This window comes from Plectropomus leopardus, chromosome 6 (genome assembly GCF_008729295.1).
Source record: "Plectropomus leopardus isolate mb chromosome 6, YSFRI_Pleo_2.0, whole genome shotgun sequence".
Lineage (NCBI taxonomy): Eukaryota > Metazoa > Chordata > Actinopteri > Perciformes > Serranidae > Plectropomus > Plectropomus leopardus.
This window is the reverse complement of record NC_056468.1, coordinates 6497945-6522797: the sequence shown is the minus strand read 5'-3', so window position 1 is coordinate 6522797 and position 24853 is coordinate 6497945. Positions and strand designations below refer to the sequence as shown.

Here is a 24853-nt window from a genome sequence, read left to right as displayed (position 1 = left end):
TTGCATAACATCTCTAGTAGACAAAGTAGATCCAACTGTGTACAGGTGTTATGCTGGCAGCAGAGGGACCAGGGGGCAGGAACAAATAGGACAATATATTTGGAGACATGGCTGGATTACTAAACAGGTCTACCAGGTGCAGGCCCAGAAGCCCTGCCCTTAATACATGTACCAAAAAGGACTCACAGCAAGGTGACAGACAGCAACTACAAAAAGAATCAAAATGACTACAGAGATGCAAAGCAACTATAAAGTGATTCAAAATAACCACAAACAACTACAAAAAGAGACACAAAATGACAAGAGGCACAAAGCAACTGCTAAGAGACTCAAAATGATCACAAAAGACGAAAAAACGACTACAGCGACACAAAGCAACTATAAAGCAATTCAAAATAAACACACACACACACACACACAAAAAGACACAAAACAACTACAAAGAGACACAAAACAAGTGTAGAGATGCAGAGCATCCACTAAGAGACTCAAAACAACCAAAAGGAGACACAAACCACAGAGATATGTGGTGACTACAAAGAGACACAAAACAACAATAAAAAGAGGCTAAATGTAGAGACTGTCTCCTGAGGCAGAGGTGGCGGGGCCCTCTGCACGGCGGACCCAGGGACCCATTATCTCATAATCCGCCCATGTTTGCAGTGCAGCATGAGCTCTGTACTGTGCATATTTATCAAAGAAGACTGGAACATTGCTGAGCTTGGACATGATAAAAATAGAGTTGTGTCGCAGATGTTTTGCAGCAGTCTAAGAAATAACAGATGGCAAGAATAATGTTACCAAGTTTTTATTTACAGAAATCATACATACACAACCCACTAGCCTCATCCTAAGAATCACAAAGAGTTATTGCTTATTTTACATCAATCACAAGCCTTTAGGGTTACAGTTTGTGCTAACAAGTGATTGAATACCTGTAGTGATTTGGAAAAAAAATACTGCAAGCACAGAGAGTATTTTCAGTAAGTAATACTTGGCATATGGATGATAAACCTATCAATAAGCCGGGAGACTTGGATATGAGTGAATCACTGGGCTTCAAGGGTCATACTAGTGAACATTTGGTATTTGAGATAATCTCCAGGTGCTCTCGTTTCTACAGCAGTGTGGCTTTGTCCTATATAGGTAGACTACAGAGAAGGAATGCGTGAAGCAACACATACACAGAAGAAACCAAATCTGAAAAACACAATGTAGACAAAAAAACATGAAATATGGACAAAAGACAAGTTTGAAATTAAAATTATACACAGCACAGTATACATTCCATGGGCTGAAGGATTAGGCCTCACCCTTTTCCTGGAATGATTTGCTTTCACTTCTCTGTACCACTTCCAAAAAAAAGCACTCATATCTACATGAAAGTTGGCTCGGACGCCACCAGAGGAACCTGCGAACTGAATAAGGTCACTATACAAGATGTATAGCACAGATACCAGAACACTTTAAATGCTTTCGCTCAACATGCCTGCATGTTGCTGTGTGTAACTACAGTTTTCAGTCTCTTACTTTTTTATTCTGTACAAAATTAAGAGTGCGTGTAAACATTAGGGGAACTGAAATATTCTACTTTATCAGCAGGGAAACATTGGCACAGGAGAGCTTTCAACCACAAACATTTCTGGGAGGGGGGGTACAGACATGAAAATCAAATGTCCATTCATCCAACCATTCATTCATCGTCCAGCCACTGAAATAAATCTTACAAAATCCAGCTACAGCAGATACCCCCTCTCTGTGAACATGGAGCTAATGTGCACAGTGACAGAATGGGGCAGTAGAAAATGAAAGTACAGTAAATAATGCTTCTTGAAATTTAAATTAAATTAAAAAAAGGATTTCTATATTCTGTCCGTACATCATATATAGTGCTGTCTTTTACTGACACAGCGGCAACAAAACACTCACTCTCATCTCATCTCCAGAAGAAATGGCTTTGGTCATGGTGGCTGTGTCCACTTTGCAATGTGCTGATGGTTCCACCTAGTGGCTAAATTAACCACCTTCAGAGTAAACCAGCCAGCCACGGCGGCTCAGCAGCGTCCACCTCATTAAGCAGCCGACATTCTGCCTCCGGACAATTACAGAGAAGTGCGTGATGCTCCTGTTATACTTCAGTAGAGAAGAGAAGGCTTTGACGTTTGCTGTCGGGTGTTGGAATGCTCTCCAGCTGAAGGAAGTACAGAAGGACTTGAACCTACGGACACAGAGAAGGTGATTAGACCCCATAATCCACATCACTGCTGCAACGATCAATATTGTGACACGCATCGCACCTGAGCCATGACTTCTAGAGACCAGCTGTCGTTCATGGAGATGGGCTGAGAGCTGTTTGAGATTTTGCTGTCCTTTTCTGAGGGCCGCAGCAAAGTGGGGCCAAAAACTGTGGCCAGATTGTGCAGAGACATCTTGTTGATGCCTTCATTTTCAGCCACCCTGCAAGAGCAACGCAAACAATAACATTTAATGCATAAATACACACAAAATCCCAAACAGTATGTTTCTATCAAGCTTCAGTGACCGTTTCGCCTCAGTCTGAAACAAGCGAAGGAAACCTGTCACTGTAGATGATTTTGACCAAACTTTGAAGCTAGCCTGCACCTTTATCAGAACAGTGACCACTATACCTTCAAGTGACAAGTAGCGTTAGGTAACATATCAGTATATAAATGCTGTCATATGAGACTAAATATCATCTTACACCCCAAAGGTGTTTTTTTCCTGAGATGAATCTGCATATGAATATGTTTTCAAACTGTTGTTTTTGTCACAAGTACTTTCACACAGAACGTGAATATTAAGTAGCGAAAAAGTATTTTTATTTTTTTTCAATAACAAATTCAGTTTTTATTTTAGCTTGCTCATTGTAAATTAAGGCGTCAACCAATCATGCTGCATGGAATGGATGCCACATCACAATGTCATGACAATGGCGGACCTGTTGCAACTTTTGCAAATATGCATCACTGCCAGTATGAATAGTTTTGAGGCAAAATATTCACAAGTTTTTTGCATTTTTTTGAGTCGTTTATTGGTCAGGCCTCTGGTGTGTAAAGGGCTTAACGTCAGGTTGTATTAACTAAGCAAGTGTGAATTTTATTTCCCCGGAATAAATATACCCTTTTAATCTACAACAAGAAGAATTTGTTATTTCACTCTAAAAGTTACAGAGTTACAGAGTTAATAACACCGTTACAAACCACAAATAACTACTGGTTAGTAGTTATCATTCATGATAAGCGCCACAACCAATAATATTTGGCCAACAGATACTCTAAAGATACCAACACAAACAGTAGGTATTTATGTCAGTTTTTAATCACTGCTCAACACTCAGTAATAACATATTTGTCTCATCCATCATCACACTCACATGATGACAAAAATAAAACAAAATCTTTCTCAGGTAAGAAAAACACAAACACACCGATGTACCACTGATAAACAATAACTTGAATAATGTATTGATTGTAAAGTCTTTTACCTTTTGAGGTGGTCCAGCAGGAAGAGGAAGGTCACCAGATTGGGCTCTGGTAGCGACAGCAGCAGGTTGAGCATGCAGCTCTCCTTGGCCACACTGTCAGAGAGAGCTGCGAGGAAAAAGCACACATGAATGTGCTGCTGTCACGACTGTATTCACACCCTCCTGACCGCCCAAAATGATCCCAAAATAAAAGAAGTGGTGACTGACCAATGCCTCCAGCAAAGTTGGGGTACAACTCATCAGTGAAAAGAGGCTCCGGCAGCTCACGGAAATACAGCTTCAGTGTTCCAGCGATGGCGTTTACGTCCATCTCCCTCATCATGATAGACACGTCCCTGTTGTCTACGGGACAGATGAGACAACAGTCACGAAATACCAAAGAATACAAGCTGCACAGGGAGCTTTGTAAAACAATAGAGTAGGAGTCATGCAGAGCTCTGTCTTTAAGTTCGTCTACATGTAAAGTTTCTCTTTTGTCTTAAAACTGAACTCACTTGAATCAAAAGCAGCCTTCAGCGCCTGGATATCTGTTGCGACGCCAGACACTCTGTAGATTCCAACCTCGTCCATCCCTCGTCGCTCTATCTCCTCCACACACTGTCTCACAATGAGGGGAACCTTGGAGCGCTCCCGCCTGGTGAAGACAGCCACACACAAACAAGTTTAAAAGGGCCGACTTATCACCAAAACGTTAACTCATCACATGAATACAGTAAAGACAAGAGACAATGGCACAAATATGTGCAGCCTGTACTATGTCACCAGAGGGTACTGTTAGTACAAGTGCTTTTCAAAAGACCACATTTCCCACATGTCCTAGTTTTTGCTCTCAGAAGACTTGAGCTGCAGTTAATGTAGTTTTGATTTTTTTAAGGAAGGTTCCTAACTGAGGGAAATGACCTGGAAGTATCTAAGTAGCAGCCAGGATTGGATCCAGTTCTCTGAATGCTTTAGAAAGGTGCTTCAGTGCTTCCTCTGAGCAACATTTAAAGACACGAACTGTTCATGAAAACAGAAAATTATGTTTATATTGCCTAAATTTAGCGATTATTTTCATACTATCATACTAATTGGGATTTAGGTGGATGGATATGTGTGGACAGGAGGGACAGCAGGTTTTTCTAAATCAGAATTCCCTCTCACTTCTTTCCTTGACCTTGTACATTTTTCATCAAGGTCAACTTAAACAGTTTAGGAAAAGACAAAGGATGTCATTTTTTCTTTTTCATTCATTGACAAATCAGAAGTCTGGAATTAAAACTAAAAGAACAAAATATAAAATATTTTACAAAAAAATATTGTACAAAGGAGCATATATATATATATATATATATATATATATATTATATATATATACATACACACACATATATATATACATATATACTGTATATATACATATATATACTGACCCATTAAGTTACATGAAATACAAAAATCAACTCACTTAGTTACGACATTGATCTTCACACCCAAAGACGCCCGACTGTTTCCGAGAGGGCATTCGCTTCAGGCTGAACTCTCTGCTGGTGAACTTCATCGAAAGCTTCACTTCAATCTGAAACAAGTAAAAAAAAAACTTTTATTTTGGAATTTATGTAGGCTAAGAAAGTATATGTAACATTTGCTGAAGAGCAGACACTGTGGCTACAAATGAGATTAACAAGATAATGGTGAATGCTAAAACAGTAAAACTCAAGCACAAGTAGAAGAGTTGACAAATGTGCTCATCAATGGTAGTTTCACAGTAATAGTAGTCCAAAATTTGCAAACATAAGCTACATAAGCTTCTGGTCAAACCAGAACTGTTACAGCTGTTATGGTAAAACTCCTGAGAGTACTCAATTTAACTACATTATTTTAGTTAAACAGGGGTGTGTTTAGGGCCTCTCACTTAAACATGATTTGTAAGAGGGAGAATGTGTTATTTTGTGTTATTACTTGTTTCAAAAGATAAATAGTCTCACTTTAATTCATGAATTTGTAATTTTAGTGTGTTGTCGAACAGCGGCATACATTACATTTGTTTAGATGTGGATTAATGTACATTGTCCCTTTTTTAAAAAAATAAATAAATAAAAAAATCACAAATCCATCTATTAATGTCGGGTAACACTTAACCTTCACAACACAGCTTCCAATTAGGAGGTTAAAGGCAAAGTTAAGGGAAAGAGAAATGATGATATTTCGTGCTCTAGTTTTCATTTTTGAACCACTTGCAGTTGTTAATAAGTGTTAGATACAATATTAAAATCCTTAAGGCTGCTTAAGAGTCACTTTCAGATATGCAAATCTTTTATGTAACTTGTCATAACAGATCTGGCTCAAAAACACCATAAACCTTGGCTTGTCAAATATGATATAAATCAACACATAAACTCCAGACACTGTTTACAACACACTGACAGGGTTTTTGAAACTATTACTATTATATATCGGTGAAAAAAGGACTACTTTACAGATTTTTTTTGCATTCAGACTGCAGAACACCAGGTTTAGATGAAAACAGCTATACATACAGTCAATTAGTTTAACAAATAGACTCTGGACTCTGTACATGTTAATCATTATAAGTGGATTTTGGTTAGATCTGATCTAACCATGTACATGAGGGAGAGCAATTGCCCTGTTTTTAGAGTCTCTGGAGTCTACTTGTTAATCCAGCCTTGGTTTGAAGAGTCAAAGTACAGCAATTTTTCATTAAAACCTGGTCTTACAATTATTATTGTTACAGATTTTATTACATTCTTTAGTTTTTAATTACTTTGTGTGTTATTTTTATTTTCTACCTTGGCTTGAGTAAATGGATAATAAGAGGCCTTTGTCATTTATTTATTTTAATCAAAATCTATCTTCTACCATCTTTAGTTCTAACAATATTTAGTGCCGTTTCACTTAAAATATTGGTTTTAACTCAGGTCCATGTGAACATGTTCAGGGAAGTGATTATACATTGTTTTCACACAGGCTGGGGGCTGTAATGGTAACAAATGTAAGTGTGTTGAGGTACAAGAAATAATCTCTGTAGTTTGATGCTTTTTTCCCTACCAAATATTATTACCAACTAAACCAAGAGGTGAACTATTTTTTTGTTTTTTTTTGTTTGACTGTTTCTTTTCTTTAAAAAAAACCCCTATTATCACTGTTGCCTATGTGAACCCTTTCACAATATATATTTCCAATTTATTTTTGATATTTTCTTTAATCTCTTTCTCACTTCAATGTTAAAAACAGAAAATGATGACAGTATGCTGTGCTGTATAATGTACACCAATTTAATTCCAATAAAATTTAAATAAAAAAAAAAAAGGTCTTATGTGGCCTGTTACAGAAAAAGCAGTAAAAGTGAAAGTAAAATAAAGGTTTCACTTATCTGAAAGTGGGTTTTAAAGCTTCCAAATGGCAATTAATATGTTATCTTTTTTAACAACTCCAAGTGAGACACAAATGAGATTTAGCTGTTAAATACTCATACATTTCTCTGTCCCTTGATGTTCTCCATAACCTCCAAACTGGAAGCAGTGAACCAGAAACCAGCATCAGAGTTGGCTCATTTTGCCGGGTTACTGAAAACACTTACCCCATTCATGGCGATGACTGTCCTTGCCAGTCCTTATTTTGCAACGTCTGAGGATCCAGCTGGAAAAAAAAGAAATATTTGTATTTAGAGTTTCACTTCATTTTTAAGTAATTCAGGCTCTCTCCAGAATGAAAACCCAGGAAATATTGTGCCAGGCAATCTCAGTATTACCTGCTCAATGATTTCACTGAGCCTCGCATAAACATACTCCATATGGGCCAGGTAGTGCCAGGGATCTATTTTAGTCGTCTGACTAATACCAAACTGCCAGCCTGTATTTACCGTGATCAGGCATGAGTAACGTGACAACATCATGTCCAACTGCTAAGCGCTGTGCCTGGCTAAGATGGCAGATGTTCTTTCAACCAAAGAAACCACCGACTCTCATTCAGATAATCCTTTGTTCACTGAAAATCAATTTTCTTACATAATACTTTTCATCAAAAAGAAAAAAAAAAAAAAGAAAATCAAAGGCGGCACAATGCTGGTTTCTAAAAACTCAAAATAGATAAATCCTAAAACAAATGTAACACATCGTTTAAGTCAAATAAGGCTTTAAATTCCACCAGAATATGAGGTATATAAAAAAAGTCCGTAAAGTAGGTTCCTGAGGCATCCTTTACAACATCCCATGCAGGTCTGTCCACAGCTTGCTTTCCTTATTGTTACCTTTGGTTTGATCAGACTGCTGCGGACTCGCTCCCACAGACGGGCTCCTGTACCGGGGCTTTCCTTGTAGCTGAGTCTCCCTCTTCCTCCAGACCGCTGCTGGCCTGATCCACACTCTCCTCCTCACTAGGATGGCTCTCACTCATTTTTCTGTCGTAAAACTCACTCAGTTCTAAAATGTCACTGTCACTGACTAACAAACAAACAAAGGGATGAGCACTTTTTACTAAATAACAGCACTAACAAAAGCAGCAGGTCCTTCTGTCCTGAACGAACAGTCACTGATCACATCTCCTTCAAGTATATTGACGATCTTCTCTGATACAATCCAGGTGAACCTTTACGAAACTTTCTGTCATCTTCATGTCTCGGCATTGTTTTGCTCCAAATCCTTTCACTCCAGTGGGAGTCAGAAAAGGAACAAAGCTACGCAGCCTGCCCGACCACGCTTGCCTGTGTGTTGTTCTACTTCTCCGATGGATTTGGGGGATTAACTCCTGAGAATCCCCTCCTACCCTCATTACCAACGTGCTCACGCCTGACGCTGTGAGGAGTGCTGCCTGGTAATCTGGCATCTCAGGTAGCTTAAATGGGATCCTCGGGGACCAATAACTGACTAGTGCTAGTGACCTGTAACATCAGGCTCGTCTCCCCGTATCAGAAACCATATTAGCATTCAAAATCCAGGATATAACCCAAATATTATCTGCCTCATTTGTCAGAGGTTCTTTTCTTATCTCACAGAGCAGGTCTCAAGATCCTGCCTCAGTTAATACAATCTAATGGTCATGGATATGAAATGGTAAAAGTGGTTACACAGGTTATTCAGCATGACTTGTTTAAAGGTCAAGTTTTCTTAAATACATTAAACGTGAATTTTCCAGCTCACACATCATGTAACTAAAATATGATGCTTTGATTTCCAAAATTTCAAAAAAGAAAATGTCAATATTTTCAATAGTTATTTGTGTAAAATCATATATATATATATGCATAAAACTATTATAAGTTAACTATTAACATTTTATTTTATTTTTTATTCTGAATTTCTATTTTTTTTTTTTTCTTCTTCTTATATTTTTTTTAAAATCTTATTTATTTATTTTAAATGGGTTTTTTTTCTATTTTTTCCTCTATATTTTATTTATCTATTTAACTATTTTCATGTTTTGCAGTGTGCACAACAGGTTATACACCTTCGAAATTTAAATGACTTAAATGTAATACTAATTTGTTGTGTCATATTGTCATCCCATAGACTTTTAAACCCACTCAGTCAGCCTGAAAGATTAAAAACTCTCCATACCACTGATTCAGACATCAACAAAGCAAGAAGAAAGCCCAACATGACACCACGGGTCAGGAAAGTGACTTAAATGCCTGACAGGTGTTACATCTCCAGGCTGTTTGCTCCTGAATATCATGACCAGTGTCTGACTAAGAGCCAACAGTGTTTTGACCCACCTGTCCAGCAGGGAAATCCCTTCCCAGGCCGATCAAAGAGCGCTCTGTCTCTCTCCCTCCCTTATATTCTGGAGCTGTGCCAACGGCTACATTTGGTGAACCCAAAGACTAATCCACCCTCTGTCACAACACCCTATCAAAGGTCAAGCAGAAGTGTGACCCACTGGTAACCTAATGGTCCCTTCTTTTTTCAACAGTTAAGGGCCCCACAGGGCAGGATTAGAAACAAAAAAAGAAGCCTGTGGTCAGCAGAGCAGATAAGTTACTGAAATCAATAAAGGGGTAGACGGTTCACTCTTTGTAGGCAAAGATTGATTTTCCTGTAAATGTCAAAGGAACTACAGGGGTCATACTGATTCCATAAATACAGATTTTTAGTTATTTGGTGCCATGTGGGGTACAGTATTACGTATAAGATGTAAATATTTTGTTTATTGTGCCAGTGTGTTTAGAAAGTTGCTTTTCTGTGACTGATTTAATTTGGCAAAACATTCAAAATCACCCATGTGTGGTATCCTCTACCCATCTAATTAACCCAGGTATTTCACAAAAACACAGGCAATTATTTGCTCATGCATTTGATTTGTGCATACCTTTATTTGTCCTTTGGCCATGATCTTGTCTGTGATCTCTCCGTCCTCTTTGCTCTGCTTGGTTTTGTTGCAGCACTTCTCATAGCAGAGCAGCCTCACAGTCTGAGAGCCCTCCAGTTCAATCTCAAACTCCTTGCACGGGAACACATCAAAGGCACGTTATTGTAGGTTTCAGCCCAATGCACAACAACATACTTTTATTTCATCCTTCTGAGCATCTATGGCTTTTTCACAAGTGATAAACTATCTATGCTGTTATTTCCAGGGAAAACAGTCCTAAAAACAGATACTGAGGGTGAATCTCACTCATTCACTTTCTCCACGCTAATCTGTATTCTCACCTCGTTCCAGTTGGGCTCTGTAGAGTCTCTGTACACTCGTGTTTTTGCTTTGTTGACAAAGTAGCCAAAGGAATCCACCTCCAGAGAGCAGTACAGATCTATCGGGCACAAGCAGAGGTAGTATGAAGCAAAATGAAACTACAGATTCACATCAGGTTGAAACATGTTTGGACGCTGTGCTGTACAAAGCGTCTTTCTGGTGTCATTACAGTTCTAATATTGCTGTCTCAGTACATGGACAAAGAGCAAACAGGAGTGGACTCCCCACTGGTTGGTACATGCCACTGATAACCTGATTACCTTTAGTGACAAAGAGCACAAAGTAAAGTTTGAGCAGGCACTGATTTGAGGAGCCAAAGACATATTTGAGGCGGCTTGTACACAGTGTTCCCAGCTAATCCTACTTGTTCTGTTGCAGCTGCCCTCCCAGCTGACAGCCGCAGAGAGAGAGTGACAGAGGAGGGGTGGGTGCAGTAGATGAGTCAGGAGTGACACAGAGGATGATGTGACACTGCATGCAACCTCTAGAATTATCAGTGCGATGATTCCTAGTCAAAAACAGGAGAATAAGCCACTTACTTAAGCTCTGTTTCAGGCCCGATGCAGAGTGGACGATGACATTTAGGAAGCCGTACAAACCGGGAGATTCGTCATCTGTGGAGAGCAGCGTTCAGATTATGCAGATTAAGAAAAACAAAACAAAACAAAGCTGTAGGTATGTTAAAACGCACCTTAAAGCTCCAGTGTGTAGGATTTAGGGGTATATACTGGCAGAAATTGAATATAACATAAAAGTATGTTTTACTTAGTGAATAATCACCTGAAAATAAGAAATTTTGTGTTTTCATTTCCTTAGAATGAGCCATTTATATCTACATGGGGAGCAAGTCCTCGTTCACAGTCCGACATATTGCATATTTCTAAAGAAGCCCAGAATGGACAAACCAAACACTGGCCCCCACTGGCCACCGTAGTTAGCAGCCCCTCCTTGACTAGAGGCGCCAGAAAAACTGGTGTTTTTTTGTTGTTGTTTTTTTTTTTTTTTTACATGAAACTGCTATCTCCATTGCTTTTACCATTTTAAATCAGTGGGTCTGTTTGTTTGTTTTTTTTAAGAGACCCCTACAGATAATTCAGCTCCTGATTAAAACCTCCAGAACAAATAAGGTGAGAAGACATTAGCAGGTGCTAGGCTAGCACCTTGCTTGCAACGTGTCGAACAACATTGGAGATTGATACAAGATTGAAAATCTTGTATGCAGTGTTTTTACTGTTTTAATCACCTGCCATGTTTGTTTTTGAGGGATAGAGACCCCTGCAAATATTTTGGCTCCCAGTAAAAACAACCTATACGTCTAGATCTTAAGTTATCAGAGAAAATCAGTGAACAAACATCAGAAGGTTCTGGGCTAGTTGCCCCTCTCTGACATGCCAAACAGCATTGCAGAAACACGAAACTGCTTTATTCTGTTTTTTTGATGGCTTAATTGATTGAGTCCATTTGTTTTGGAGAGGAAGAGACCGCTGAGGATATTTCGGGTCCCAGTAAAAACCTCCTGAGCAACACTAAAGGAATTCTAACCTGGAGATGTTTCAGCTGGTTGCAAGTTGCAACCAGCTGAAACATGCTGTTAGATGCAACTCAATCCCCCTAAATCTTACACACCGGTTCTTTAAATCCTAAAAAGTACAGTTCACTGTGAACCTTACCTTCCTTATTCATGGTCATTGGAATCGTGTGAACAGTCTGGAGTTTGACACACGAGTTAGTGAGCATCTGTAGCTCCAGAGAGGTCAGAGAGAAACTTTTAAAGCCTGCAGGATACACAGTCAGGGTAAATTCAAGTTACAAAATTGCATGACATTTTAACTGTTGGGATAATACTAAATCTATTAAATAAATTGTCATTTCTCACATTTCTTCTGCTGCTCACGAATGATCTCCCTCCACTCTGCACGTTCATAGTCAGAGGAGATGAGAAATGTGAAACCCTGAAAGAAATGAAGGATTGATTCACTTTATTTTATTGCACACTCATGCTGTAATGTCCTGCCTCTGAACAGCAGAGGGCAGCAGAAACCAAATGAAGAAGTTGTTTATTTACAGTGCAAGATATTCCCAATGAATAATTGCATAAATGTGTAAATATCCCTCCTTTTGGAGCTTTCATAAGGAGCTTTCATACTCACCTTGCCGTTTCTGTTGGCCACTCTGAAGGCCATGTTAGGCGACATGAGGAGCAGCAGAGACTCTTGCTCTGATAACTTCTTCCTCAGGCGCTCGATCACTTTGGGTCCTTTGGTGGTTCTCTACAGATCAACAGTGCAGGGTTAACGCAAGCAGACGGGACATGCTGTCTAGACATTTGTTCTATTCACGCGTGCTAATTTTTAAGTTCCTCATTTTATTTTGAGTTGTGTCTTCAGACTTTGGTACAAAGCTGTCATTGTTGTGGTGTTTCTGCGGCGTAGTTCCTTCAGAGTAATAAATCATTAGCTACATTCTGTCATGTTTTCCTTGTATTTTGCGCTGGTGAGGTTTGAGTTTCTGTAGGTGTATTCACCTTCTCTCTTTGGATCTCATTCTTGATCTGGGAGATTTTAATCTTCATGGCGTCGATCTCCTCATCTTGGACCAGAGGGATGGGGGTGGACTCACAGTCCTCGATGGTCTGGAAGGTCAGATCAGCCAATGGGATGTACCACTTACAGTCATACTGTTGCCCTTTTCTGTTGGAGGACAAGATGTGTGTTTAACAACACTTTCTTCTCACCCTGTAGTTGCCCTGCTCTTTCACTAGAATGTTTTTAGCAGTGTGAAACCAGCAACACGACTAGCCACAAGCTTGCAAAACATCTTAAGAAACTCATGGAGAAATTATAACCTTTATCTCCACTGCAACCACTCGTCACAATAAATCTGTTCTATTTTCAGCGAAGAAGAATTTAACAAATTTAATGTCTGTCTGGGCGGAGTGACCCTTTTTCCCCAGCAGAGATTTGAACTGGCGGGTCTTCCAGGTCACATGCCTGCATCCCTAAACCTGGGCTGGCTGTAGACCCAGACTCACCCCGCAGCCTGTTTCTTTAGTTTGGTGCAGAGCAGCAGGTCGGTGAAGAGGAAGACGTGACGGAGTTTCCTGGAACCTTCGACCAACTCCACCATGAAGCGATCCCTCAGCAGCTGACGGTTCTGCCAACAGGAATCGAGAAATCACGTCATTAGACTAATAATACATATAACTCTTGTTTGCCTCAAATATATCTCCAATGATTTTTCATTTTTCAGTACTTTAAACTCTTGAAACTGTGGTTGAGAATTAAGGTGTTTTCAAGCACTATTTCACAGCCCAAAAAGCAAATTTGAACTGCTGAAAGTTTGACATTGATGCTCAGTTTAAACTGCTATAATTTGGAGATCCAAACAATGATTTTGTGCTGATGTTTGTACATTCTTGTAATTACGGTGCATCCTGTTATGGTTGGTTGTTGGATAAATACGTCTAAACCCATATAGCAGAAATAAACAAAAACCCCAAAACAATAAATCATCATAATGGGACCAAAACAAGGTAGCGTATTTAGTTGGTTTCCTCAAATACCATCATATAGCACACAAATTAGCATTTTTTAGCTCAATACAATCTTACCCAGCAGCTATAGTGGCTGTGTCTTGTAAATGTTTTCATTTCTGATCATTTAGCATTATTTTTTGACCAAAAGAAGGTGGCATTTGTTTCTTCTTTCGTGTTGTCACAATACTAGAGTTTCAAATTCACTATAATGCCTTAAAAAAAGATATTTAATACCATTTTTGGTGCCATGGGGGAAAACTGGCATTAAGGGCACAAAATTTAAATGTATTATCAAGAGAAATACAACAAGACCAAATCCTGACAACAGTGACTTTTCTTTTCTTTGTTGGTTGCATAGAATAGCAGAATGACTGCAGTAAATTAACAATAAGAGAAAGCTAGAAAGCACCAGTGTATTGATACTGAAAAAAAAGAGAACTGAAACCATTTACACTAACAGAATTGATATGAATTGATGAATCGATACTTCTGACAACACTAAACCTCTAATCCTCGTTGATCCATCCAGCCTGAGGCAAGAGGCAGCTACGATGACGAGCTCTTCCTGCAGCAACGCGCATCTAAATTCCCCCCTCAGCCTCTTGACCTCTGAGCTGACGCTGTTTATTGTGACACTGCCCATGTGAGACTCTGCCATCCCACTCCAACCACAGTTAAACAAAAACAAGGAAATCACTGCAGCATGGTTTTCCTATTTCTACTCCAGTTCAGAGCTGGCTGGTTGAAAGGCCCTATAACACATTCAGTACTGTCCTGGTTTCAGAAAGAGGTGGCAGGGTGACATCCGCGTATTGTTTTGTGACACAAACACAACCACAAATAGTCAATAATCCAATGGAAAAGCAGGAGCTGTGACTGCACTGTGCTCACACCCTCCTGGCACTGGAATCTCCTCTGTTTTTATTATGCACCGTAATGAGACGTTGAGCAGCGAGGCATGTACAAGATGTGGAGCTAAACAAACTCGTGGGTTTAAATGGTCATGGTAATTACAGGCGGCCGCTTTGCAAAAACATCAACAATCTACGCACAACAACAACAACCCATATTTCACACTGATTGTCATGTGCTGGCTTGTTATCTGTCAATCTCCTTGTGGGATTTCAGACTTCCTCAAATACACACAGAAGAATGTTCCCAAGAACTTTCTTTGATTTGATATCCCACCCTGGTGGGATGGGCCAGTTCCCAGGAAAAACAGAGGAAGTTCTCAGTCAGGTTGTCTGAATCAGAGCCCTGAGATGCGTGGTGTGTGTGAGTGGGGGGGCAGAGGGGTCAGGAAGCACGGGTACTCCAGTACACACCCAGTGCAGAAGGCTGGTTAGACAGTGGAGTCGATAAGGAGCGCAGCAGGTCATTTCTGGGAAGCAGAGTTGACACCGCGGCAGGGAAGGATGGGAGTGAGCGCAGAGGTAATTGGCAGGTTTTCCTGGTTTGCGACACAGAGACCCCTTGCCTCCAGTGTTTGCGCGGCTTTGTCACGAGCTTCCTCTACGCTCCACTTCCTTCAGAAGTAAAGCAGACAGGCTGAGATGAGTCAGCAACAATCTGACTCACACTCCGGTTTTTATTGCAGCTTCCAGACACCTTGTGCTCAGAGCGTTTTACTGTCAACACACAAGAAATGACAGAACACCGGGGGCGGACATAATCCTGAATTTCATAATGCTGCTGCTTCAGTGATGAAATTAAATAAGTGAAAGTGTTCTAAAACACTGTACAGTATCTATATGCATTTTTGGGAAAATATGTAAAGCTAGAGTTCTTTTATTCAAGAGTTCTGTTAGTAAAGAACTTAAGAAAAATATTTTTGAATAAGATGCAGCCCAATTCTGTTATAAGCTACACTGACAGCATAGCTTTATGGATGGCAACAAAACTCTGTTTGTCGGTTTACCACTTTGGTCAAGACTGAAATATCTCAACAAATATAGAATGGACTGCCATACATTTTGGTTTACACATTCATCTTACTCTTAGGATAATTGGTAATAGAGTAGTGCAGGGATGATGTTTTTGTAAGCCAAACCAGAGGTTAAAATTGCCCTGGTTCCCCTGTCAAAAAGCCGACAGGATTTCTCCGTCGGATTTTGGATTACAGCAGAAAATAAGCTCTGTGGCAAACAAACGCTTGTGATACTCACACAGTTTGTTTAGCAACATAATCTCCACCAATGAACACCACTTTTATCATTTTTAAAGCATAAATGCAATCAGCAGAAGTAAAAAGCTAATTTTGGGGCATATACAAACTACAATGTGGTCACGGCTTTAAGGTCACCACCACAACAAGGCTGTAAAGCCGTGTTTGGTGTGATGACGCTCTGTAGTCTCAATTAGCAGCTTCCTAGCAAAACTTGGGCAACATGTAAAAGCTTCAAAATTCATGAGTGGGGTATTTATTGACATATTTTATGTTCTAAAACAACACATGGGAATCTTGTTGCTTGTGTAGCTTGTGTTAACCACAACCTTATTTCAGACATGTAACAAAGAAAAACATTTACTTTAAGACGAGGGAACGGAAAGTGCATAACTCATTTCTATATTTTGGGACTCATTCCCGCATTGCTCTAACATAAGTGATCCCCTGACCTTTTCTCTAGTGCCAATTATTGACCATTTCAACCTTGACAAGCTAAATATTCGAAAGGGGTTCAAATATATTTCCTGTTGCAATGTTTGTTAATACCGTTGACAGGAAGTAAACGGGGACCAAAGCTGTTGCACTAGCAAGAGAATAGCAATGAAACAAGCTCAGTTCTCCTAAATCTTGTATTACAAAATGATTTTCCGCCTGAGAGTTAGTCAACCACCAAAAATGTGTGTAAGTACTTGACAAATATAAAACCATATACAGTAAAAGCAGCAGCGGCCCACGGAGTCAGAACTCATCACTGTGCCACCACACTATCCAAACCGCTGAGTTTATCCTTGGCAAAGGGAACAGTGCCCAACAAAGGGAACAAGCTGTCCTTCTCCTCTGCTAAAGCCCTTAGTGAATACATAACTCACCAACTTGGGCTACATTCAATAAAAAGGAAGGAATGAAATTTATTTTCGCCAGACAGCAAATCCAGTGTCAATTAAGTTATTATCTCACTTATAAAAAGTAGTCAAATAAAAGTGCAACTGGCAGTAAGGAATTGAAGTTGACCCTCATTTAAACGTCTACCAAAAAATTTTTTTATATGCATTTGGTTTTCAGCGTTTCAAGCATATTTATTCAAAAAAAAGTAGATGTATTAATGTCTGTGAAGTCACAGAGTCATAAGTACAACCCAAAGATGATGAAGTGACTCAGCTTTCCACACTGACCTCTCCCTTCTTGACTGTCATGGACTGTCTACGTGGGGTGATCTCTTCATTTATACTGGACAGGAAGTTCTGAGAGATGCGCAGGGCATCCTGTAACAGGGGATAGTCCGGGTGGATGGAGGGCGTGTGCTTCAAGAGGTCCTAGAATAGAAAAAAAATGACGACATCAATCCACTAAACCCTCTACCAAGGCAAGATATTGCTTCAGATTTATGACATCGACTTACATGGAGAACGAGTGTGCTGCGCGTCACTCTGTCCACAGGTTTGTAGAGAAGAGCTGTGGAGGAGGAGGAAGAGTCAGCTCAACAAGTTTAGTCACAGCTCAACTACTTATAGCAATATTGATTAATGCGTAGGCCGGCCATTTATCTCACTCAGTACTCACTTTCCAGTGAATTTTTAGCCAACTGCTCTTTGCAGTCCTTTGTGCTTTTGACCTTGAGATTCTGGCAGGAAGATAACAGAAGAAATACCCTCATTAAATCACTGCCCCACAGAGCAATTAAAACAATCATCTCTGCAGCAAAGGGCTGTGCTGCTTTTACACTGTCAGGACTGCTGAAAACTGCCCTGTCATCACTTGTCTCGGGCAGCTGTGCAACATCAAATACTTGCCTGCCGCAGTCCCGCTGTGTGTAGCGTGATTACATACCTCAGATATCTCTGCAAACTGAGCGTTTGCCTGGCAGCACTTGTCCGCTGTCTCCACAGCGACCTTATAGTTATCCACAAAGGCCCGGTACACTCCAAGCTGGCTCGCCTACAGGGCACACGTAGAGCACAGATTAGACTCATTCTAACAGAGAGGGTAGATTTTACTAGTCTGCCACTGGATAGTTTGCAGAGTCCTTGTTTGCTGTGCTGAGGCGTGAGTTAGCATACCACAAGAAGGATTCATGCAGCTGAGTTTGACTATGATTGCTTACGTGTCTATATATGAATCCATGTATGCGTATGTGCGTTTCATCTTTTTCATCCAGCAGCAAACCCAGAGGTAGCTTTTATTCAGCGACCTCCTATAGTGTTTTGTTCCCCTTTAATGCCTGTAATGTGGTGAAGCGAGGCTTTTATCTGGCCGGGGGATGACTCCAGGCAGTCTACTCACATGTGCACTGCAAGATCCACTGAGCATTACAAACAGCCAAGACTCCCACCTTTTCCCCCCTGAAATCCCCCCCCCCCCTTTAAACTATCATTAATGATCAAGGCATGACGTATAAGGAGTGCTATAATTAGTTTCTGAAAGTTACTGACATGACAAATCGTGGTCTGTTTGATCAAAAGCCAACTTACAATTTGACGCTGTGAGGTTTCATGTTATTTGATGCTTGGTCTTCTTATTCAAAGAGGTTAAATCAGCTGAGGAGATTGCTATCCTGTACATTGTTTGGTAGCTACTATACAATCATATTACAGTTAAACAACTGTTCAGAGGGTTCAAATCAAACAATTATTATAACATTTCATACATATCACCCCATCAGACACTTTTTTTTTCCACTGCTCTTTGATTTCCTGGCTTTTATTACTGGGTGACTTCTCTTTTGCTGTGTTCAAGTCAGGCCAAAAGACGTGGAAAAACAGGTTTCTGAAACATTGTCATGACATGTTTTCCTCCAAACTTATTCAACCATAAAAAATCTAAGTCTGAAGTTAACAAGAATTTCATCAGCATACCAGTTTCTGGAAGAGGTCACCCACACACTGCTGGTGGCCCCAGTCCTGGACTCTGGGCAGCAGAGCGTCATAGAAGTCCTTGTGGATCTCATGAAGCTCTGGCACTTTGAAGAAGATAGTCTCTATCTGCTGGATGGTCAGCATCGGTTGGGAAGTTGTGGCTGCGGCCCTCAGAGGCTTCATGGGCTGGATAAATAATCACAGAATGATGCTGTTGTAGAAACATGTTTTTTCCATTAACACAAGGGTCAAAACACTGATTCAAAGTGTGTGTTTTTTTTTTTTTTTAAGAGAAAAACTCTCACTGATCAGCAGCCACTGTAACAATAAGTAGCAAAAGAGGATAATGGTGAAATGATTAAATGTAGTGATACATACTGTAGTACTAACAGAGAAATGATTCAAATGTTAAATGATTCAATAATGTCAGTAACTTGCAAACAATCTATCAAAAGTTTGCTAAAGTTAGCTAAAATAAGCTGTGAGCAGGGGTTGGTTTTTCATCAGTTATGGATTCATCTTTTCATTTGTAAGAGGAAGAATGTGTAATTTCTTCTTTCAAAAATTAGACGGTATCACAAACTGACGCAGTAATCTCAGCTACACAGCAAATCTTCCAAAGGTTTGAAAACATTAGCTAATTTTAGCTAATATAAGCTACAGTTTACCAGACTGACTAACGCCGTAGTCGCAGAACCTCTTTCTTAAAATGAGCAAAGACGTGTTTTATCATTTATAAAACCAACTTTTGATTTGTAAGGCGAAATATGTGTTATTTCTTCTTTGAAAAATGAGATAGTTTCACAAACTGACTAAGAAATGTCAGTTATATAGCCAATCTTGCAAAGGTTTGCTAACATTAGCTAACGTCAGCTAACATAAGCAATTAAACTGAGGGAGGGTGTGTTTTTAAATCATTTATGAATTATTCTTTCCATTAGTAGGAGGAAGAATGTATTATTCTTCTTTCCAAACTTTACATTAGAAACTGACTCTGCAAATGACGCAGTAATATCTAGCAAAGATTTGTAGCATTGGCTAATGTTTGCTAACATATCTTACTAGACAGACTAACACTGTAGTCGCAGAACCACTTTGTGTATTTACTATTTACTTACTGAGCAAAGGCATAATTCACAACTTAAGAATTCACCTTTTAATTTGTAAGAGAAAGAAGGAGTTATATTTTCTTTTAAAAATGATTTTCCCAAACACACCCAGTAATATCAGTCTACATCTAGCAAGCATTTGCTAACATTATCTAACCTTAGCTAACATAGGCTACATCTGAACCAGACTGATGCTTTAGCTGCAAAATCCCCTCCTGTATCAAATAGAGCAAAGCCGTGTTTTATCACTTATATGAAAACTTTTAATTTGAATTTCAAAAGACAATTCAAACTGACTCAGCAATTTTTAATAACATGGCATTATCTACTGTTTGCTAAATAAATTATCTAATGTTAGCCACCACAATCTAATAGTCAAACAAATAACGACTGAGTCTGCAAATCCCTGAAGGGAAAATGGAGTAAGCATGTGATGTATTGCTTAAGAAGTAAACATTACATTTTTAAGGGGAAGAGTATGTTATTTTTCTATCGAATAGTAAGAAAAATATACAACACACAAGGAGTCAAAGAAAAATCATATTTAAGATGCTAGCTGTAGTAGCATTCTTTCAGTGTCTTAAACTAATTTAGATTCTTTTTCATGGGCTTGCATTAGGTCTGGGAAATTATTTTGTCCGTGTGTGTGTGTGCGCGCGAGCACGTGCATGTGTGTGTGTTGTAAATTACACATACTATCAGTAGAGCCTCCAGGTGGCTGAGATAGGTCTCCTCGCTGGCCAGGATCCCGGACAGAACCCACTTTCTCATCTCCAGCCCCTTCTCCTGATCCAACTCCACCTAAAACAAACATGTTGGAGAGAGAAAACAACCATCAAACATGAAGAACAGACATTCTCCAACAACAAAAAGCTCTGGATGAAAACATGATATGTAAACTATGATGGGTTTGATCTATGATGAAACCTCCCCTATACCTCTGCAGGCTGCAGATATTGTTGTTGTGGGATTAGGGATGGACCAGATTTGATTAAACTCTGTAGGAGTTTTACATTCCAAGAGGCCTGCACCAGAGACTCCTAGCATCTAAAGGAAGATGAATGTGTTCCTGGTCTAGGAGTTGTTATTCCAAACAGGTCAGAGCCATCAGTCATCCTGGTGTGGACACTGGAGCATCGAGGAAGGCTGTATCAAGCTCTGCCATTATATTAACTATAAAGCTGTATGCTGAAAAAACCACCCACCCTCCACCATGAATTAGGCTTTGAAGATCACCAAGTTTACACATCAGAGGATAAGAATACCACAAACAGGACGGGAACAGAGCAGAGGGAGAGGGGGAGCTGGGGTCTCTTTTGAACATCTGTTTGCCCACAGTGTGTAGCATGTATGGTGTTTGTTAGCAGTGTCCTGCCTCACACTAAAGAACATTAACATCTGGGAGCTGTATGATCAACTTCTGGATGCATCAGCTGACTGAATGCCTGGCTGAAGGGCTTTTACTCTTCATACAGTACACCACTCAGCCTGTAAAAAAGTTGTATAATATCTTTTACGGCTGTTGAGGATGTTTCCAAAGTCTAAGAAAATAACCTTGATGATATCATCTGGGTCATCTAAGACTGGGGTTAGAGACAATAATTTTACCAGTTGGAATTTGAAACTGCTAAGAAGACTGGCAGCATGTACTGTACATGCCATGTTTAATATTTTATTCTTATTATATAGACTTCCCCAAGGCCACATTATACATAGACATAAGATCTCATTCCACTGCTGTGCTGATGACAAACAGCTGTGTCTCCCTGTAAAGCCCACCAATACTCCAAACCTCTCTAACTTTACAAACTGTCTAACAGATATTAAAATGGATGTTTGCAATTTTTTTCAATAAAACTCCTTAAAAACTGAAATTAGTATCTTCTTTTAATCATTTCTAAAGATCTGTCTTTATCGATAGGCTATTCTACATTTACTCCTTTATTCTATTTTTTGATTTGTTTTTATTCTTAATCTGTGAGTTACACTGTACCTAACTCATCACATTGCACTTAAATCTTGTACTGCTCTGTTTTGGTTATAAATTCATCAGTCGCTTTTACATGTTTTGTGTTGTATCTAAGGTTTTGAATTATCTATTGTTCTTACAATGCTGCTCCTGTGTGTGTGTGTCTGTGAGTTGCGACACTGTTTTTGATAAGCGCTGTACAAAAAACTGAATTATTATTATTTATTATATTGCATTATTGGCCAATTGTCAGATTTTGCAGGCAATGCAGTGTTTGGTTTTATAGCACAGAACGTGAAGGGGACACTGTTCTTCCAGTACAAACCCAGATTTTAGAGTATCTGAGTGTGTCTAGCAGGTTTGACACTTTAATGCACATCTAGCAACGCCACACAGGAACAGAATAAAAATGAGCAATATCTTGACAAGGTTGATGGGAAAATGTTGGTGTAAATCTGTGAAACACTTCAGTAAAGCCCTGAGACTGATTTGAAATATGCGAGAGCTGAGATATCTCTATGACTTTGGTCCAATTTATTTAAAATAATCACATTAAGCAGTAAAAACAGTTTGACTTGAGATCAACTTGCAGGCTTAAACAAATGATCTGCATTTGTTTTGAGAAAGAATGCTGGGATTGATTTGGTTCTTTTACACCAACACTTAGACAGTAGAAGAAGCAATGCCAAGCTGTAATAACAACTTCTCATCACACAATGAGAAGCCAAAGCTAAAAGTGTTGGATGGTGTGTGGAGAGAGGACAGTGAAGGACAATGCAGCAGCCAGGGAACAACAGCAGAGCAGCCAGAGGAAGATGAAGGAGAGAACAGCAGCAGCACTGCGCTCTGAGAGACACAGTTAACGTGTCAGACGAGTTGGTGGGAGTTGACCCAGTAACATTACCGACAGCGTGGACTCCAGAGAGCCTGAGGACTGGGTGTCTCGGCTGCTCCTGCTCTTGGAGCGGAGGCGCGGCGAGGAGGTTGGGGATCCGGTGAAGGATAGAGTGTCGTGTCGAGGCTGGTGTTCCTCGGAGTGCTCCAGGTCATAGCCATATGACGGAGGGGTCTCATTGTAGGGAGGCTCTGTGAGAAACAAAGGACAATGGTCACATGGTTTGTGTCATTAAACTGTTAAGGCGTGTAGTAAACATGGAGAAGCATCATGGGAAATGCAACCTACTGAAACATCATTTTGGTTGGTATTCAAATAATAGGTTAATTGGGATGAAAGTGCACAGGGCTCAATTCACTGTTAACCCTAAGAAACCTAAAATATATCAAATAAATGAATATATATCTTGAAATGTTCAGCGCTATTTTACATCATTCTCTTGTTTGTTTTGGGGTTTTTTACTTTTATTTTTCTATATTTTTTGTTTATTTTCAGGTGTTTTTCTTTTGACCTTTTTACTAATTTCTTGCGAGATTTTAGGCCATGACTTGTTTAGTTGCTCATTACCCCAGATGCCTTGAGTGTGTTAATCCAGATGTGACTTCATTGTCTTAAATGGTAAGTTTCAGTTTTTATTTTGTCTGCTCCCTGTATAGAAGCCTAAAAATATCTACTCAGATTGACTATAAACACTAAGCAGCGTTCTGTCTTTTACTGCCATTTGTCTTTATATCTAATCCTCTTTTAACCTTCATAAATAAACCTGTGACCTACACAAATCTACCTCACAGCCCGTGCCAGCCACAGAGGGCTCGTGCCAGGCAAGAAGATAAGCCTGGGAAACTGCAGGGGCACCGCACGTGCTCCGCTCATGCCAGCCTTGTTGTACAGTGTGCCTTAAGCATCAGAGAGAATCTGAAACGCGTGGCAGTAACCTGGTATAATAGTCACTCTGTGTCTACTAATCAAAGAGATTTTAAGGTTTAGAAAGCAGCATGGATCTTCCAGAAAATAGAAAAAAAAAAAAAAACCGAGCAGAAGGGACGTTCAGTCTGGGACTAGAAACCCACATGTTTCACACCACGCTGACAGAGGAAGTGCCAGAAACAAGTGGAACAAGTCAGAAATACATGTTGCTCTCATCATCCCTGCAATTTCTGACTTTCAAGACACCCTGAAGATGAGGATCAACAGGCTCTGTATCCTGTAATTACTGTCAGCCACCCCTGACTCACCAGCACTTATCATCATTATTATCATTATCGTTGTCAAGGATGTGGCAAATGCACAAAAGCCATCCCAACCAGCTGCAATAAAAAAAATAAACCAGACACGTCTAGAAATGCGGAGTTAAGTATGTTAAGACGAAGCTACAAAACGGGTTCATCTCAGCTTAAAAACAGGAAAAAGAGGATTCCGGAAACCAGGGGCAGGATAAAGCCGAGTCACCCTGGAGAGGCCTGGAAAGACAGGCGGGCTGACAGGATGACATCCACAGAGGAGGCCGTGACAAAGGACTCAAACAAATACACAGAGGCAGAGAGCTGTATTGACTGCTCGGGCAAGAGACTACTGCAAGCCAAACAGCTTCAGAGCACAGGGGAAGTCCATGTGAAAGGCCACTCTGTGTTCCAGAGAGATTATACATCAGCCCCGGCACTGGATGAATAACACATCCTCTCTCGGGCAGCGGCCTCGGACCCACAAACTATCTGCTTCCAGGAAAAAAAGAAACAGTCAGAGGGTGGAAAAGAAAACACTACAAGACAAAAATAAATTAAGAGGAGGATTTACAAATGTTTTTTTGAGTCTATAATACAGAGCCATTTGTGTCTTTTATGGGGACGTTTGTAAATTTTGGCTGTGCTAAGTGTGAGAAAGTGGGCATGACAATAGATCCTAAGTTAGCAGTGATGTTGGAGCGATCACAAACTGCTACTGAGGAAGTGTCCAGGCAGGTCTGTCCGGAAAATTCAGCAATTCATCTGCTTCATAGCGGAAACAGGCTCTTTACACAAGGTCATCTTTTCACAAACAGCTCCCTCTCCCACTCCTAATGCACACAGTCAGCTATTGATCACAGCTATCACATTTACATTCCAGCTAACTGATGCCTTTTGCAGTTAAATATTTT

General features: G+C 39.9%; 1 protein-coding gene across 1 annotated transcript in view; it reads right to left on the bottom strand.

Annotated features, from left to right (window-relative positions):
* Positions 1-792: 792 nt before the first annotated feature.
* Positions 793-24853, bottom strand: part of si:dkey-91m11.5 (PH_BCR_vertebrate and RhoGAP_Bcr domain-containing protein) — a 39700-nt gene continuing 15639 nt past the window's right edge. The window contains 24 exon segments of the mRNA XM_042487707.1: positions 793-2218; positions 2298-2457; positions 3506-3611; positions 3713-3847; positions 4000-4139; positions 4953-4978; positions 4980-5063; positions 7086-7108; positions 7111-7144; positions 9812-9943; positions 10153-10250; positions 10732-10806; positions 11863-11967; positions 12069-12144; positions 12343-12462; positions 12717-12882; positions 13224-13345; positions 17067-17207; positions 17294-17346; positions 17455-17515; positions 17722-17829; positions 18747-18932; positions 20552-20656; positions 22729-22910. Coding sequence (XP_042343641.1) covers positions 2129-2218; positions 2298-2457; positions 3506-3611; positions 3713-3847; positions 4000-4139; positions 4953-4978; positions 4980-5063; positions 7086-7108; positions 7111-7144; positions 9812-9943; positions 10153-10250; positions 10732-10806; positions 11863-11967; positions 12069-12144; positions 12343-12462; positions 12717-12882; positions 13224-13345; positions 17067-17207; positions 17294-17346; positions 17455-17515; positions 17722-17829; positions 18747-18932; positions 20552-20656; positions 22729-22910 — 2528 coding nt within the window. The 3' untranslated portion in view covers positions 793-2128.